General features: G+C 38.8%; 1 protein-coding gene across 1 annotated transcript in view; it reads left to right on the top strand.

Annotated features, from left to right (window-relative positions):
- The window catches only part of Usp24 (ubiquitin specific peptidase 24), a 129,329-nt gene that overhangs the window by 43,037 nt on the left and 68,795 nt on the right, over positions 1-17,497 (top strand). The window contains exons 9-22 of the mRNA XM_034502115.2: positions 693-767; positions 1,321-1,479; positions 2,476-2,590; positions 2,769-2,872; positions 5,058-5,165; positions 5,650-5,745; positions 5,837-5,998; positions 6,192-6,239; positions 11,689-11,796; positions 12,419-12,568; positions 13,741-13,872; positions 14,646-14,757; positions 16,328-16,404; positions 17,299-17,439. Of these exons, the coding sequence (XP_034358006.1) occupies positions 693-767; positions 1,321-1,479; positions 2,476-2,590; positions 2,769-2,872; positions 5,058-5,165; positions 5,650-5,745; positions 5,837-5,998; positions 6,192-6,239; positions 11,689-11,796; positions 12,419-12,568; positions 13,741-13,872; positions 14,646-14,757; positions 16,328-16,404; positions 17,299-17,439 (1,587 nt within the window). The remainder of the gene's footprint in view (positions 1-692; positions 768-1,320; positions 1,480-2,475; positions 2,591-2,768; positions 2,873-5,057; positions 5,166-5,649; positions 5,746-5,836; positions 5,999-6,191; positions 6,240-11,688; positions 11,797-12,418; positions 12,569-13,740; positions 13,873-14,645; positions 14,758-16,327; positions 16,405-17,298; positions 17,440-17,497) is intronic.

Here is a 17,497-nt window from a genome sequence, read left to right as displayed (position 1 = left end):
TCATTGACAATATAGTCTTGCTTCTGACAGCCAAATACTGGTTTTCTATCTAATTTTTTGTAATTGCTTATTTCACTGGAAGGGTCAGTTTACCTCAGTTACAATTTTACTGTTTCTCACCTAACAATTTAGAGTTAAATGCATGATTGTGTTCTCATTCTGGAGCAGTGTGTCATCTCTCTCATTCATAATAAAAGTAGTTTTTATGCGGCTTGTTTTGCATAGTCTATGCTTACTTGTATCCATTTTTAAAAGTCAAATATAAAATATTTTATTATAAAAGTACTCATGCCAGACCTGGAATTCAGACATAGACAGATTTCTCAGTTAGAGACCAGACTAGTTCCAGACCAGCCAAGTTTACATAGTGAGACCCTCCCTCAAACAAACAAACAAACAAACAGAAGATTGCCATACCTCTTACTGTTTTAAGAGGGAAGTTCATGTGTCTTGAATTGTTCTTCAGATAACTCTTACATGATGTAGTGAGAGGAACTTTGCTCATGTTACATTGAAGAGATAAAGGCACAGAGTCAGTTAAGGGCACTTGGGATGGTCAGGTAGTTAGTGGTGGCACTGCCAGCTAGAATTTATACTTTTCACTGTGCCCTCTCCTTTGTGAATGGCAGTGAGGAGTAGCTATTGTATCATAGATTCAGGAGTTCTTTATAACTAGTATTTTATGTCTACAGCCTATGCTAGACCCTGTCATCCTTACCACAATCCAGGATGTGCGGAGTGTAGAGGAGAAAGACCTCAAAGACAAGGTAATTACTCCCTAGACAGGTAGAGCCTAGCACTGCTTAGTCCATGATAGCAAAGCCAAGTCTTGGAAAATTTGCATGCCATTGCTTTCTGGATCCTCTTCATATGCTGTTAATGTCAAGTTAATTAAAGTTTCCTGCCTCTTTCCCAAAAAGGTACTTTGAGATAGTGTTGTCTCAGTAAATAGAACAAATACGGTATTCTCAGGAATGATACCTAATTCAGAATTTTTCTAACCTGATGTTGATGGTATTACAATCAGACTAGAGTAGACTAATATATTTTTGAGTGTATTGGAAGTTCTTTAGAGCAGTTTTAACACTGATAAAGACTTTCCTACCTTGAGTCTCTTCTGCAATGATCCATTTTCCTTTCTTTGCCCCTCACCACTTAGTTTAACTTTTGTTTAGGAGAGTTAACTGACCATGTAAAAACTGAGTTGTCTTCTGGCCACTGTTAACCTCTATGACATATGTCATGAGAATTAATATCAGGATGTTTTTACAGTTTTTGTTTGTTTGTTTGTTTGTTTTTCTGTTTTTTATTAAATGAAAGAGGTTGGTTAGCATCCCTGAGCTCTTGTCTGCCATTAAGTTACTTTGCATGCGCTTCCAACCGGCTCTGGTGACGACTGTGGACGACCTTCGCCTGGACATTCTGCTGCGCATGCTGAAGTCTCCACACTTCAGTGCTAAGATGAACTCCCTCAAGGAAGTAAGTCTGCACTTGACTCATGTGGTTTTTAATATAAAGATGTTGGGAGAAAATAAATTCTCTTGATTCTGGAAGACAGAGAAAACAGGTACTATATGTGAATTGTCTGCTATTTCAAGAATCTCTCTGAAAATTGTTCTTGTGAAATTTCCTACAGTATCATCCTTAGATATTTACTAAGGAACAATTCTTTTTCTTTTTCTTTTTCTTTCACATATAGCTTTATCTTCTAGCTAATGTTAGGACAAAATGAAGTATCTGTAATAATAGTGCAAGTCTAAGCAAATTGCTAAAAGGACTTTTCCTCGGCTTCCTAAAGTTTATTTTAGATCCGCTCAAGCAATGTGGTTGGGTTCAGTGGATGGCAGGGTAAGCTAATGCCCTAATTCAGTCATGAGTCCAGTTAATTTTCCTTTAGTTTTTGGATTTTTGGCTCTAAGTCAAATCAGCTCATCCTGGATCATTTTAAGTGAAAAGAAGACTTTATTGAAAGGGACTAAGATATTTCACATATATGAAGAGTTGGATAACCAGACCATGAGTACAAGCAAAGGCTAGTGTGAACAAGTACAGTTTGAGCAGGCCAGTGCCAGGACTCTGTCTGTGTCTTACTTCCACATTCTGGGGCATCTGCCCTTTGGCCATGGATGATCCACAAGCTTAACTTCAAGTTCCCATCACCAGAGATGGGCTCTCTCCTGGCTCCTCCTTCCGTTAGGAAATGTGGAGGACAGGTCATGGCTGCAGTTCATGTTGGGTCCTTGTCATTAAGCCAGTCACAGGCAGTCTAAGGATTAAGTAGATCTCTGAGAACGATCCCATTTTCTTTTTAAGAAGACATCATAATTAGTTGTTAACTTTTAAGAAATAAGCTGGTTTTGAAATATTTTGATTAATTATTAGACTGTTGTATAAGAGTATAAAACGACTATACATATATGAGAGAAGATTTTGATTATGCATATTTATTCCCTCATGCTAATGCTGTCATTTTAGGTAACAAAACTAATAGAAGATAGTACATTATCCAAGTCTGTGAAGAATGCTATAGATACAGACAGATTACTAGATTGGCTAGTTGAAAACTCAGTTCTGTCAATTGCACTGGAAGGTAAGTTTCTTTCAAAAAATAAAAATTACTTGACATGTAAATTATTTTTACTTTTAAAAGGTGCAAACATCTTGTTTATTTTTATTAGTCTTTAGGTAATCTTAGGAAGTTATTATTGCTTTGCAATTGAGTTGTTATTCACTGCATCTGGTTCCCCCTCTGATGTTTCCTCTATTAGGCAACATAGACCAAGCACAATACTGTGATCGAATAAAGGGAATTATTGAACTCTTGGGCAGTAAATTGTCACTAGATGAACTCACTAAAATTTGGAAGATACAAGTAAGTTGAGCAGAATTATTTTTGCCTTTTTCTGATGTTTGGATCACAGGAAAGGGGGTAGGGTGGTGAGGAGTCAGTCAAACCAGGGGAACCTCCTCTGGTTTGCACTAGGTGAGCTATACCTAGTCTGTTTTATGGTTTATTAAGATTGCATATACAAGGGGTTGGAGACTAAGGAACTTAGCTTAGTAGTAGGGCACTTGCTTCGTAAATACAAGGCTCTAGGTTCCATTCTCAGTTCCAGAAAAAATAAATTACATATATAAAAGGAATGTCATACTCACAAGACATTTCAGACTTGATTCTTATTTTTTCTGTTAAAAAAAGTCAGTTTCCCAGAAAGTTTCTGTGTCAGCTGGTGCAGAGATAGGAATAGGTATACATGTTCTGTTTATCAGCCCTGTTACTTTTCTTTGTATTGTTAATTTTCATTATAATCTTCTTAGTCTAATAAATGAGGTTGATAGTAACAGCAGGTTTTTAGATTTTAGCTTTTTAGAACTTGTCAGTATGACAGACTCCAACCTGGCTCTCCTTTTCTGTTTGCATTGCCTCTGTCACTGTCTTTTCCCCCCAGACAGGTTCTCACTGTAGTCGCAGCTGAACTTAAACTTGAAATTCCCTGCCTTAGTTTCTTGAGTGCTGGGTTTATAGATGTGTTCCATCACGCCTGGCTGATACTCCTTTCTACTTTGCTTTTCCCCCTCAAGCCTTAATCTTTTGCCCTCTGTCACCTCAAAAGCTTTCATTAGTCAGTTTCATCCTCTCCTGTGACTTTAATTACATTTGTGTGTTGCTGACTATGACTCACTAACTCAGACTTCGCAGTGCAGCGTCTAAATATGTAGACACCTCACCTTCATGTGTACATCACATCACACCAGCATCTCAAGCTCTAAGTCATAGTGAAAGCTGATGTTCTTCGTAACTTAAGAACACTTAATTCTGTAGCAGTCAGAATCTGGTTGGAAACAAACTGTGCTAGGCATTTCAGACACATGGACTTGACACTGAGGAATTGTTTGCACAGCATGTATGCATGTGACACACAGGCATATGTACAGGTAAAATACCCACAGACATAAAAAATTTTTTAAAAAATTTAAAACCAAAACAAAAAGTGTTGCTAAGATAGAAGACGCTGGGAGGAATCCACTTTGGAAGCTGCAGACAGTAAAAGTGGAGAGTGCCACTCCCACTAGCAATGCCAGAGCCCCTGCTGCCCCACCAGCCCTGTATTTATTCTCTGAGCCTAAACCCCAAATACTCCTTCCTCTTCCAGTCCTGCCACTCAGTGTATATCACAGGAAGCTAGCTGTCAGAGCACTGTGGAGCACAATTAGCAGATTCCCTTCTAGCAGCACAGAGAGGATTGCAGTTGGGCAAGATGACAGAAAAGCACTCCTAGGTTCCTAGACTTTACTTTCCCGTATATGGCCTTGGTGAACACTCCCATATATAATGTTTTCTCAGTATACATTCTGAACCCACATGAGGTGGAGATTAGGGGAGAGGGACAGAGGGAGGGAGGATCGGAAGAATGGAAGGAGGGAGAGAATATACCTGCTATACTTAATGAACAACTACTTGGAGAAAATTAACTGAACCTACAAACATTTTCCTGCTTTGCAGGTTTCTATTCTGTACCATGACTGAGGTTATAAACTGAGTGTCAGTCATCCACTGTGGGTCTATAGCTCTGATGCAGACTTACTGCACATTGGCTCAAAAGGACTAGTTGAAGTCATAAAGATTTTATAAGCAACATTTAAAATGGGGCCAATAATACTCTCAACCAAAGCCATGATCGCTAATCTGTAAAAACACTAAACGTATATTTGCCTTGTAATTTTATCAGTTCAAAATAAATCAATTTGAATTTTTTGTTGAAAATATTTTATTCTCATTTTAAAATAAATATCAGACCAAGATCTTGATATCTTGATTTTTTTTTTTTTTTTTTTTTTTTTTTGCTTTTTCACATATAAAAGACGTGGAGCTGCTGGGAGTGGGAATACAGTCAGGTGACCCTTAGGAATGGTTGCTTTGTGTGACAGTGCCAGTGTTGTCATGGAAGCGAGTGCTCATTAGACTACAGTCGTTGTGTAAGTTGTGTAAGTTGAAGAAGACTTAGGTTCTGCCAAGTCCCAGGCCCTAACTTTCTCCGGTGTCTCCTTCTTTCTAGTCAGGACAGTCATCTACAGTAATTGAGAACATTCATACAATCATTGCTGCAGCAGCTGTGAAGTTTAACACAGATCAGCTTACGCATCTGTTTGTCCTCATTCAGAAGGTAAGTTTACCATCCCCCAACAGCTGCCTTCAAATGGGCTTCTCTTACCTTTCTAACCTTTTTGTTCCATTTTCATTAATTAATTAATTAATTTTTTACACTCCAGATTTTACTCCTTGCCCCCACCCCTCATCTACCCTCCAACTGTTCCATATACCATACCGCCAACCCACACCCCTGTCTCCACCAGGTTGTTCGCACTCTCAACCCCACATGACCTCTGAACTCCTGGGGCCTCCAGTCTCTTGACGGTTAGGTGTATCATCTTTGATCACAGACCCAGCAGTCCTCTGCTGTATATGTATTGGGGGCCTCATATCAGCTGGTATATGCTGCCTTTTTGGTGGTCCAGTGTTTGAGAGATCTTGGGGCTCCAGATTAATTGAGACTGCTGAATGTTGAGACTGCTGAATTTTAACAGTTTTGCTGATTTCACTAGCTTGACTTTGACACCTCTCTGTGTCTTGTCTGTTCTCTTGTGCAGAGCTGGGAGACCGAGAGTGACAGAGTGAGACAGAAGTTGCTGAGTCTGATTGGACGAATAGGCCGGGAAGCTCGGTTTGAGGCCACTTCTGGAAAGGCAGGAAAAGCAAATGGATTTTTCTAGCTACAAATACTTCAGATGGTCTCGTATGCTTATGGGATGGCTCATCATAATGGTGCTGTTGCAGGTGTTAGATGTCCTCTGGGAACTGGCTCACCTTCCAACCTTGCCCAGTAGCCTTATTCAGCAAGCCTTGGAGGAGCACCTCACAATCCTCAGCGATGCCTATGCAGTGAAGGAGGCGGTCAAGAGGAGCTACATCATTAAATGCATAGAAGACATTAAAAGGGTTGGTTCTGGCTTTACTCTAACTTGGTTGTCAGAGCTGTAATACTGTTTTGAGTGATTAGAGCCAAGAAAATTTCCTCCCTATTATGTAAATTAATTGGAATGTCCTATTTGAAAACTTTTACCTTAGAATCCAAATTTGGGTCTATAAGTTTTATTTTTACCAAGTTGCTTATATCTCCCTGAATTTTCAGCCTGGAGAATGGTCGGGTTTGGAAAAAAACAAGAAAGATGGATTTAAGGTAAGTGTTTCCATATGGAACCAACTAAGGTATTATAAATAGCATCCTACTTCTAAGGTATTTTAGTGTTTATTAGGCTAATATTAATATACACATGTGATCTTTATGAGCTATGCTTTATTTAGAACTTAGTAGCAGGTTACCCTTAAATGGAAAAAAATTAGGGTTCCACTGAAGAATAATTTTTATGAAATTGTATCACTTTCAGCTTCATTTTCCTTTTAAATTATATGTAGAGTATATATAATTTTTAAAGCACATTGAATTCTAAATAAATTCTGTCCCCATTTTTCTCCCCTAAGGGAAAGTGAGTATTTGTGGATAGGAGAAAGCAGGGGAGGTGCGTGTGGTGCTGGTGTACAGGTGGGGCACCTGCACACACACATGTGCATGTGCATGCCTTCCTTCTCCAGCAGCCCTGACCAGAGCCGCAGGCAGCACTCAGGCAGCCCTGGACTCACATCCCAGCCATGTAGGAACCATTCTGGTTTTGGAGTTTCATATTAATAACATGAAAACATTTCTGGTAAAAAAAAAAAAAAATAGATGGGGACTTATCAGTGTTTCATCAGGCAGACCTCTCTGTGGTCTCCACTGGTGTTTCTTCAAAGGACCTGGACACTTGTGGCTTTCATCTGAATACACATAGACACAAAGTTCTCACAACAAGCTTTGCCGATTTCCCAGGCTTTTGTGCACTTGAATTTGTCTGGCCGTGTAGTTTAGGTGGGAGTATAAGAGTGTAGTGTTTCAAATTTCTAACAATGAACTTTGATCAGTGGAATTTTCTGCATAAGATCTAACTTTAGGGATTTTTAAAAAACATTCACAAACTGACACAAGTAATGCCGGGGTTAAAAGGAATGCTGAATGTTTATGCTTGCTTTCTACTCAGAATTTAAGTTTTCCAGTTCCCTCTGCTCAGTGACTCACATAATTTAGCAGGCTCTCTTCTTACGATTGGTTTTCTTTGAGTTACTGAAATATATTTCCTTCAATAGTATCAATAAAGAAAAGGAACCTTTTCTAGGAAAATACTCTTCTAGGCAACAGACGTATTTTTCTTTATAGATAGATATACAGGTTGAAGCTGAAGGGACATTTCCTTCCCTTGAGGTAAATACCTTTTAAACCCAGAGACTCCTTTGGACCTTTGTTCCTCCCTTGTCCCAGCTGAGCGTCACCTAGCTGTCCTAGTCAGTTGCACTAGTGCGTCTTTATTGCTTCTCTTTGCAGTCACTTCATTCATGTCAGTTGCTTTATAACAATACAACAGCAAAAGGAAACTATCTGGTCATTTTATGAGATTCAGAAGGAATACTCTTCCTTGTCATTCCCTGCTGCTCTCTCCCCATGTAACAGTAGCTTGTATTTTATATAGGAGCACTTGTCAGTTTGCTAAGTGCTTCACAGATACTCACAGTGCACATTGCTGAAGGGGGGCAGTGGGAAGATCTAAGACCCCTGGCAGGGGAGTGAAATATTTACTGCCACTAAAGGTGTTTTTCTATGCTATGCCCTTTCCTGCCAGGCAGCAAGGTGGGCTGACTGGGGATTATGTCTCCCTGCCAGGCTACACAGAAACTAAGCGAAGGGTAAGACAAGATCACCACCTCTTACTCCCCTCCTGCCCTCAGCTACCTCTTCTCCCCCAACTGATTCCCTTCCTGCTGCTTTTGACACTCCAAGTTCCCAAGTTCCACTGTCATGTTCAGAAACTCTGACTTTATTTCTACAGATTCTGCCAAGATCCCCTCAGCTCCCGTGGTCTTCTTTCCTCCCTTGCTTCATTTATGCCCTCCACTGTCCACCCTGATCCTGTGTCTCTTACTTCACTTCCTATCTCCTTCAGTTAAAAGTTTAAATGTTCCATCCAAAAAACAATTACTAAACAAACAGATACCATGTTTTCTCCAGAAGTGGTGTTTTCATATTCCATAGTCTGTCTATAGGTCTCCTGACAGCACCTGGCAGGCTTCTGGTAAATATTAGTTCCCTCCTCTTCCTCCCCTGCACCCTAGGAAGACACACTGTTGTACTTACACAGGTTGAGTAAGCCTTGTCTGAAATGCTTGGGACCTACAGTGTCTCTAGTTTTGGAGCTTTTGCATTTTAGAATATTTACAAAGACTTTGCTGGTTCAACGTCCCAAATTCAAAATGAGAAAAATTTTGAACATAATATTAGCACTCAGAGGAGCTTTTAATTTTAGAACCTAGGTTTTTAGATTTGGAACAGTTGATCTGTATATCAGTGAGTTGCTTCTGTTTGCTGAAGGATAGAATAGACAGTAAAGCTATCCAGCGTCTTCAGTACAAATGCTCTCACAGTGGTGCAGGTAGTAGAGGAGAAATTTCTGCTTAAAGACTTGATTCCTGTATAATTTTTTTAACTTTATTTCTAGATAAAAATCTAAAACTGAAAAAGCAATACAGATAAGGAAAAGGGGAGGGAGGTTGTTCAGCCCTAAGAAGAGAGAACTCAAAAGAATATGAATGCTTTCTTTAGGTGCTTAGAGGATAGTAATAAGAGAAATTGGGGTGGACTTGGCTTTTATGTCTCCTAAGGTACTGCATGGCGATACCTACCTTTAGGTGTAAGAAGTCAGTGGGCTTTCTAGTAAGAAGTGTCTAGACAGAATATCTACCTGCTGAGGCAGTAAATGTGTCCTGGGTTTCATAAGGTGAAGGAGGAGAATGCAAACAGGTTTGCAGCCATCCCGGCTGAGCCTTGCAGCTTCCTTTAGTGTCACTGTACTTTGGAGAGCACACTAAATTCAGTGGCGTCATCAAATATATTCAGTTTACTTGCAGCCATCTTTAGCAAGCAGAGGAATTTTCTGTTGTTTTTGTAACTTAACAATATAATTCCATAGACAACCGTGGCTAACATTGTTTCCTGATTTCTAACCTTCAGAGAGACTGTATCAGCAATAATTCTTAAATCCCAATGTACATGATTATTCTCTTAATTTATTCGAAGCATAATTTCCTCTCACCATAATTGACCTAATTAGTCATGACACTTTTAAATGTATCTGCTTATTGCTAAAGATTTTATGTATATTCTTTTTTGTAATTCTTTTGGAAGGTGTCATTTCAGATACAAGCCTCACAATTTTCCTCATTGTCTTTACAATTTTGGTTTAGCAAAAATATTCTGGCTAACTTCAGAAATAGTTTGCCTTCCATAAGAAATGCCTTATTTCTATGACTTGAAGATGCCAGAGATTGCAGCCTGCATTGCAGAGTTACTGGATTTATAGAGAAGAAAAACAGAGTACCTTTTGGGGTTGAACTTTAGCTCAGTTAGTAGAATGCTTACCTGGCATAAAGAAGGCCTAGTAAGAGTTGCATCGTTAGCACACTATGAGCCACGTGTGATAACACATGTCTGCAAATCCCAGTGCTTAGGAGATGGACAAGAGACTCAGAGTCAAGATCATCTTCAACTACATAGTTTGTCTGAGGCCAGCCATGGTACCTGAGACTCTGCCCTGAAATCAAGGGAAAAAGTTCATTTTCCATTTACCAGCCATTGTTTAGACTTACATCAGAGGTTAAGTGAAACCTTTTTGTTTGTTTTGTTTTATTAACTATGTGTAACTTCTTTACACACTGGTTATCATTATCTGTAGTATTGTTTTGGAGCACTCTGAAATCTTTGGTACAGGAGAATTGAGTCTGGGCTTGCACACACAGGCCAGTGTGCTGACACTGAGTTGCATCCCCAGCAGTCCTTGAGGCATACTGAAGCATGTGGAGGTTTGTTTGCTCATCTTTCATGAGAGCAACTTTCTCTTTGAGTGCTGAACAGTAGGTTGAGCAGCTGCTGTGAATCAGTGTAAGCGTTAGGCAGAGACACCAGTGCCGAGTGGGAGAGCTCCACGGAAGGGAGCGGTCTGCATAGTGGCTTCTGGCTTTGAAAATGATTTGAACTGCTTGGACAGTCACATCAAAGTAGTCATGCTATGTCATGTTATGTTTCCAATAACATTTAAATAAATTAGTAACCCTAATTCAGGTTTAAAGGCCATCTTTGTTTGGTACTACCTATACTAAATAACAGCTCAACCCAGATAACAGGTAGATGAACAAATGCTCTTCATGTATAGTTAAGTTTGTATATACAAAGATAATGGGCAGTTATCAAAACTTACATTTAATATTTAGTGGCTGGTAAGTGTCTGTTGACATAATTGAAGAAGTATCAAGTTGAGAAGTGTAAAGGTCATAGAAATGTGTCTTAAAATCCAGGAAATATGGTATTTGGTAACTTATTTGCCTTACGTATATGAGGTGAGGAGAAAGTATAGTTTGCACAAAGTAACCTATAGTAGTAGGTGCATTTCTTTAAGACTTCAATACTATCCTTTGAACAGGGTGTTCATTTTGCAGAAAGATTTAATAAAATTACTTAAAACAGTCGGGCAGTGGTGGCACATGCCTTTAATCCCAGCATTTGGGAGGCAGAGGCAGGCGGATTTCTGAGTTCAAGGCCAGCCTGGTCTACAGAGTGAGTTCCAGGACAGCCAGGGCTACACAGAGAAACCCTGTCTTGGGGAAAAAAAATTACTTAAAACAAAAAAAATTAGCCTTTTAAATAAATAGTAACGCCTTAATTGTTGTTTTGATTAATAATCAGTTGATCGATAGCATTTAATCTGGTAGCAATTTTATTATGAAAGTTTATAGTTCAAAAGATGTTATTGATTAAAGGCCAATTGCATGCTTTTCAGATTTTTTTGATCTATGACACAAAGATCTAGATTGTTGTATCACTCTCAGAGTTAGTATATTTGAAATGCTTTGAAAATAAAGTGTAGTCTGAGTAAAGTATCCATAATAATTAATGAAAGTAGTAATGGGTTGGATGGAGTCAGGGAAGTGCTGGAAGTGGGGCCCAGGAGCTCACCCATGCTAAGCCATGTCTGCCTCGTGGCTGCACCAGCCCCTTCCTCAGTTATTAAGTAGAAATAGAAATGGGTTCTATTTTCTTTAATACTTAACTCATTACCAGTATTTTAATCAGATCATTAATTAAAGAAAGCCATATTCTTAGTCCATTTCCCTTGCTGGCCAGTTCAGTGTTCAGCTTTGCCATCAGTTTATTTTTTGAGTCAACATGTCTTAGCAGCCCTGTGCTACTTAATCTGTCCTCTGAAGTTGCTAATTCCCTGTCTGTTTTTTGCTGATGTCCCCCTGTACATTTACTGTCATTTCACATCCACTCCTGTTTGCAGTTCTTGGCCTTAGGAAATTGCATGCAGAGTAAGAAGTTGAAGACTGAATTATGATTGCATGGAGATAAGCTATAAATAAATAATATGAAAATGAAAATTATAGAATGTGTAACAGTGAAATAATTGACTCAGACATTTTTTATAGCTAGTAAACAACTGCCATTTAATTGTAAACTTAATTAATGTAACTTCTTTTTAACTCTATAGTCATCTCAACTTAATAATCCGCAGTTTGTATGGGTGGTTCCAGCTTTACGTCAGCTTCATGAAATCACTCGTTCATTTATAAAACAAACCTATCAAAAGCAAGACAAGGTAGGAATATGCTTATTTTTGATTCTTATGTGCATAGCCTATTGTAATAATTGTAATAAGCAAGTGTTGCCAAGGTTGTCGCATTGATAGGCTCCCACTGGCTTACGTTTATTAGTGTCAGTGGTTTGTAATCATCTGGAACTCTCCCAGAAGAGGTCTTTCTTTTCTTTTTTCTTTTTTTTTTTAGGTCTTTCTTTTGATACAATCCTAACTCTTCTTGATTGCTTCATTTATTAAGATAACTAGGCTAGCTTTTAAAAATATTAATGATAGCTCCAAAATTTGAAAAGATTCAAAAAAAGAATCTTTTCCATTACAAAAAGATTACTTTGTCTAAGAAGCTAGGTAGAGCTTTCTTGATGTCAAGGATTTGGGGGTGAAATCAAGGAAAGCACATAGAGTGTAATAGCTCTTTTCAAAGAGTCATTTCTCTCTTAGTTGCAATGTTCATAGTGTCTTAGTTCCCTAGTAAATACCAGATTGATTTTATTAACTGTCAGAAAAAAATCTTATGTTTGCTCTTTCATCTGGGGCTACATTCTAAAATAAGTGCTATGTTATATTAAACAACAAAATGACTGCAGATTCTCATGCCACTCTCGTTTCTGTTGCTTTTGTTAAGAGCATTATTCAAGACCTGAAGAAAAATTTTGAAATAGTCAAACTGGTAACGGGAAGCTTACTAGCTTGTCACCGACTAGCAGCAGCTGTGGCTGGGCCTGGAGGCTTAACTGGCTTAACACTGGTGGATGGCCGCTATACTTACCGGGAGGTATCATGCACTGTGTTTGTGTTTCGTGGTTTTGGGGATTTGCTTGATTTTTCTATTTGAACTGTAAAACAAATATTTGTTGGGTACAACTCTAAAAGGATTCCATGAGCAATCATTGTAATGAGGGAACGGTTTTGAATCTTAACTATAACTTTATTATTTCTCTTTTTTTTCATTAGATTTATTAATTTGTATTTTGCTTGCATGTTTGTATGTGGGCCTGGTGCTCAGAGAGATCAGATGAGGGTGACAGATTTCCTGGAACTGGAGTAACAGGTGGTTATGAACCACCATGTGGGTGCTGAGAATTGAACCCAGGCCCTCTGCAAGAGCAATAAGTACTCTCACCCACTGTGCTATCTCTCCCGTCTTTACTATAATTTCAAATTAAGTTTAGAAAAATAGTATTTCTTAGGTACAATTCTATAGGTCATGCATTTTGTTTTTCAAATCAGTTGATGGCTAATAATGTTTTTTTTTAAAAAATCTTAGCTGGGTATAGTGCCTCACATCTTTAATTCAGAACTCAGTTAGACCATTGGTTCTCAACCTCCTAATTCTGAGACCTTTAATACAGTTCCTTATGTTGTGCTGATTCCCCAATCATAAAATTATTTTTGTTACTACTTCATGACTGTAAATTTGCTATTTTGCTGCTGTTATGAACCATAATGTAAATATCTGATATGCAGGATATCTTACATGTGACCTTGTGAAAAGTTCTTTTGATTTCCCAGAGGGGTCATAACTCACAGGTTGAGAACTGCAGCCATAGACTGAGGCAGGACAAGTTTTGTGAATTCATGGCACGGGCTATATAGGTTGAAGTCTAGGCTGTTCTAGAATTCAGAGTAAGACCTGCTCTCTACAAAACCAAAACCCCCCAAAACTACAAGGAATAAAACTTAACTTCACCACTTGTATTATGGTTCTTTTGAGATTACTGAAATTGAAGTTGATTGATATCTACAATCAACTGACTTTGTAATAAATTTGAAGTTGCTTCTGCTGCATTGAATTATTGGCTGATAAGTCCATTTGTCATATTTACTTTATCATGAATTACATGACAGGTGTTCTGTGTAAATCTGTTTAGTAGAATTTTATTGTAATGTTTCTTTTAGGATGAATGCCTTAAACAAGTTAACTAGTTGCATTACTGCTCTTTTCAGTATTTAGAGGCACATCTGAAATTTCTGGCATTTTTCTTACAAGAAGCTACACTGTATCTTGGGTGGAACCGAGCCAAAGAAATCTGGGAGTGCCTTGTAACTGGCCAGGACGTCTGTGAGTTAGATAGAGAGGTAAGGCGTAGGGTTGTGGGTTTGTGACACTGCACTAAAATGCCACCCTCCTCTGTGTGTCTCATATCATCTGTGTTCTGAGTCCTGTTTGCTGTGACTGTGAAGTATGTGAACACTGAATGGCAGAGCAGGGACAGTAAATAATAGGAAAAACATGTCTTAAAAGGCATCCATGATAGACATAAATGTGTGGGCTCTTTGATCATTTTTCTCAATTCCGGTTAAAATAATAAAGTCAACAAAATGAATATCACTGAAGAATTGTGAAGAATTTCTCCTTTCCTGTGAGACTAAATTTTAAATCACTGCTACAAAACTTGGATCCTAAAAATGTTGTATCCCTAGAAATGAAAACATGAGTTAAGAACAATTACAGTAAAAATGGAAACACTTTAACATTTTCACTTGCTAAAAATGAGTCTCCATCTCCTCTCACTTGACAGAATAATAGTAGCTTCTTCATAGGCATATTGAAAGGACTGAGTGTGTGGCAGTGCTCAGCACTGGGCTGGCATACACAAGGCTTACCTGAATGCTGGCAGGAAGACTCAGGCATAAGCTCCAGTGAGAAGTGTGAGTGCATGTTTCCATCACCAGCAGGATATCCTGTCCATCCGCTTCAGAACTCCAAACCTTTCAGTTCCCTGTATCACTGGAGCAGTTACAGGAGTGTTAGAAGTATCGAAAACGTCTCTTTACTATCCAGATGGCCATATGTTTCTGTCTGCAGTGGATTGTGGTTGGTCTTAGGGCAGTTCTGTCTTCATCCACAGATGTGCTTTGAGTGGTTTACAAAGGGGCAGCACGATCTGGAGAGTGACGTTCAGCAGCAGCTCTTCAAGGAGAAAATTCTGAAATTGGAGTCATATGAAATCACTATGAATGGTAGGGAAAGCTTACGAGAGATTTTATTCTTAACTTTAATCCTACTTCTCACAAGCAGCTAAACAATTTGTAATTCTCCGCATACATAACCGTGTGGTGTCTTACTGAGTTTTAAAATAATATAGCCTAATAGGTTAAATTGCCAAAATATCTTTGTGGTATTCCTTGATAAACAGGATTCAGTAGGTAAAGATATACTAAGGTACATAGTGCTTCCTTTCAGTTATTTCTTTCAGCTGAGTTATTTTAATTGCATTTTGTAAAACTTCATTTTGTAAATATACTGTCAGTGACTTCTAGTCTGGACTCGTGTGCAGCCTTGACTACTTTCTAACTATAGTCATTATCACCCAAAAGAGGAGCCCTGTGCTGATTGGCAGCCACTTTCCAGCCTTCCATTGTCCAGCCTCTGGTCTCTCCCTTATGGACTGACCCAATTTGGTACAAGTGAAATCATATACTATTTGGGACCTCTCCTCCCTGGCTTCTCTGATTGCGGCTGAAGAGTGATGTTTTCAAGGCGCACCCAGATGGTTGTGATGTCACATTAGGAGTATAATACTTCATTGTAGATGTCCCATGATTTTCACTCATTGGTCAGTGAACATTTATCGCTACCATTTTGAGCTATAAACATTCATATAGTAGTTTTTTATGTTCTCATTTCTTTTGGTTATGAATTTTAGAGTCACATTGCCATGAGATCTAACCTTTGAGGATCTGCCAAACTGTTTCTGCAAAGTAGCTACACCATTTCATAATCCCACCAGCAATGTACAAAGGTTCCAGTTTTCCTCATTGTCAGTACGCTTATTTATCTGCCTTTTAAAAGACGTCCTGGTGGGTGGTGAGTTACATCTGCAGTTATGACGTGCTTTTTCTGATAACGAATGATACCGAGCATCTGTTCAGACTGGTTTTTTGTCTGTGTGTATAGGTTCTTTGGATAAATGTCTAGTTGTGATTTTGACTGTTTTTTAATTAGACTGTTGTGTTGTACAGGCTTCTTATATACTCTGGGTATTAGCTACTTAGAAGATACATAGTTTGTAAAAATTTCTATTTTTGTATGTTGTGTTCTTTTCTTGATAATGTCCCTTGAAGCACAAAAGTCTTAAATTTTGATTAAGTTTAGTTTACATGTATTTTCTTATGTTGTTTGTGGGTTGTTGTTGTTTTGATTTGTCTGGTTTTTTTAGGATAGGGTTTCTTTATGTAGCCCTGTCTGATCTGGAACTCGCTATGCAAACCAGTCTAGCTCCAACCCACAGAGGTCTGCCTCTGCCTCCTGATCCCGAGTGTCAGGATTAAAGATGTATGGCTTGCTTGTGCTTTTTTTAAAGGTGTCTTTGGTTTTTTTGAGATGGGACTTGGGTGGGCTGCCCAGGCTGCTCTGGAGTTCCTGGGCTCTGGGCCTGCAGGCCTGCACCATCATACACTGACCACTTTTGATGCCTGTTTAAGAAGCCATTGCCAGGAGCGCTATAGCCTTCACTTCTGCCTCACTGTAGTCTTTCCCCGATTATCTGTGTCTGAGTGCATGGGTTTGACTGGCATTCTATACTCTTAGGTTTCAACTTATTTAAGACTTTTTTTGAAAATGTGAATCTCTGTGATCATCGGTTGAAAAGACAAGGAGCTCAATTGGTACGTACCTTATTCTCAATCTAGATACATTGAAGTATTTGATATAGCTTGATATTCAGAAGGAAAAATTGTCTTCTAATAGATTGAAAACATAAACATGTTTGTTTAAGTAAGGAGGTCTTTTTACCTGCCTACTCGGGCATTAGTTGCAGAGGCTCCCTTGAAGGCACCAGGTGGCTGCATGCCTAGCCCTGCCTTCCTTCCCAGCACCTAGGAAGTCTACCCACTCTTCATCTCTCTCATGTAGAAGCAGCTCTGCATCTGAGGTTATCAGGTGGATTTCCAGGAGCATTGGTCCAGTAGGCTTCCATGTAGGGATTCACATGAACCTGATAATGGGAAGATGGATATCCTAGGATGTCATTGGCAAGGATTGCAGGGGAATGTGGGGACTGACTATGAAGTAGGAAAATGGAGAACCATGGCATGCCTATATTCACAGATGTCCCTAAGACAGAAAAACAAGCAGTTGATCTTTTCTAAGTCCCTGGTGTTTAGGTCCTGCTACCTGAAGTACTCAAGATATATACAAGATACTTTAAGCTCTGCATCCTTCTATTTCTAACCGAGCTTTGGGAAGGACTAGATCAGGTTCCCACAATTAGTAGCCTTTTCAGTTTCTGATTGATTAGCTTCTCTGGGTAGATGTCTGCCTGTGTCAGGACTATCTAGAGAAACATTCCTGCACCTGTCTGAATTCGATGGAGGATGCCTGTTATCTCTGGTGGTTTTCATGTGAGAGTTCCGAATCAGTGCAGTCAAGTGTTGACGTAGTGGTCTTCATTTTGTTAAACAGAGGTTCAGACTCAATAATGTTACAGAAAATAATGACCTGTGATTTTGTAATACTAGTGTACTATTAAGTTTAATTATATGCATTTTAATTTTACACAGTATGTAGAAAAGTTGGAGTTGGTAGGAATGGATTTCATTTGGAAAATAGCCATGGAATCACCTGATGAAGAAATTGCTAATGAAGCTATTCAGTTAATCATAAACTACAGTTATATTAATCTAAACCCTAGGTTAAAGAAGGTGAGTGTCCAAGGAAAAAAGTTACTCAGACATAACATGTAAAAATGTATGTATTTTG

The sequence above is a fragment of the Arvicanthis niloticus genome, chromosome 5 (genome assembly GCF_011762505.2).
Source record: "Arvicanthis niloticus isolate mArvNil1 chromosome 5, mArvNil1.pat.X, whole genome shotgun sequence".
In the NCBI taxonomy this organism is placed as follows: domain Eukaryota; kingdom Metazoa; phylum Chordata; class Mammalia; order Rodentia; family Muridae; genus Arvicanthis; species Arvicanthis niloticus.
This window is presented reverse-complemented; position numbering and strand designations above follow the sequence as displayed.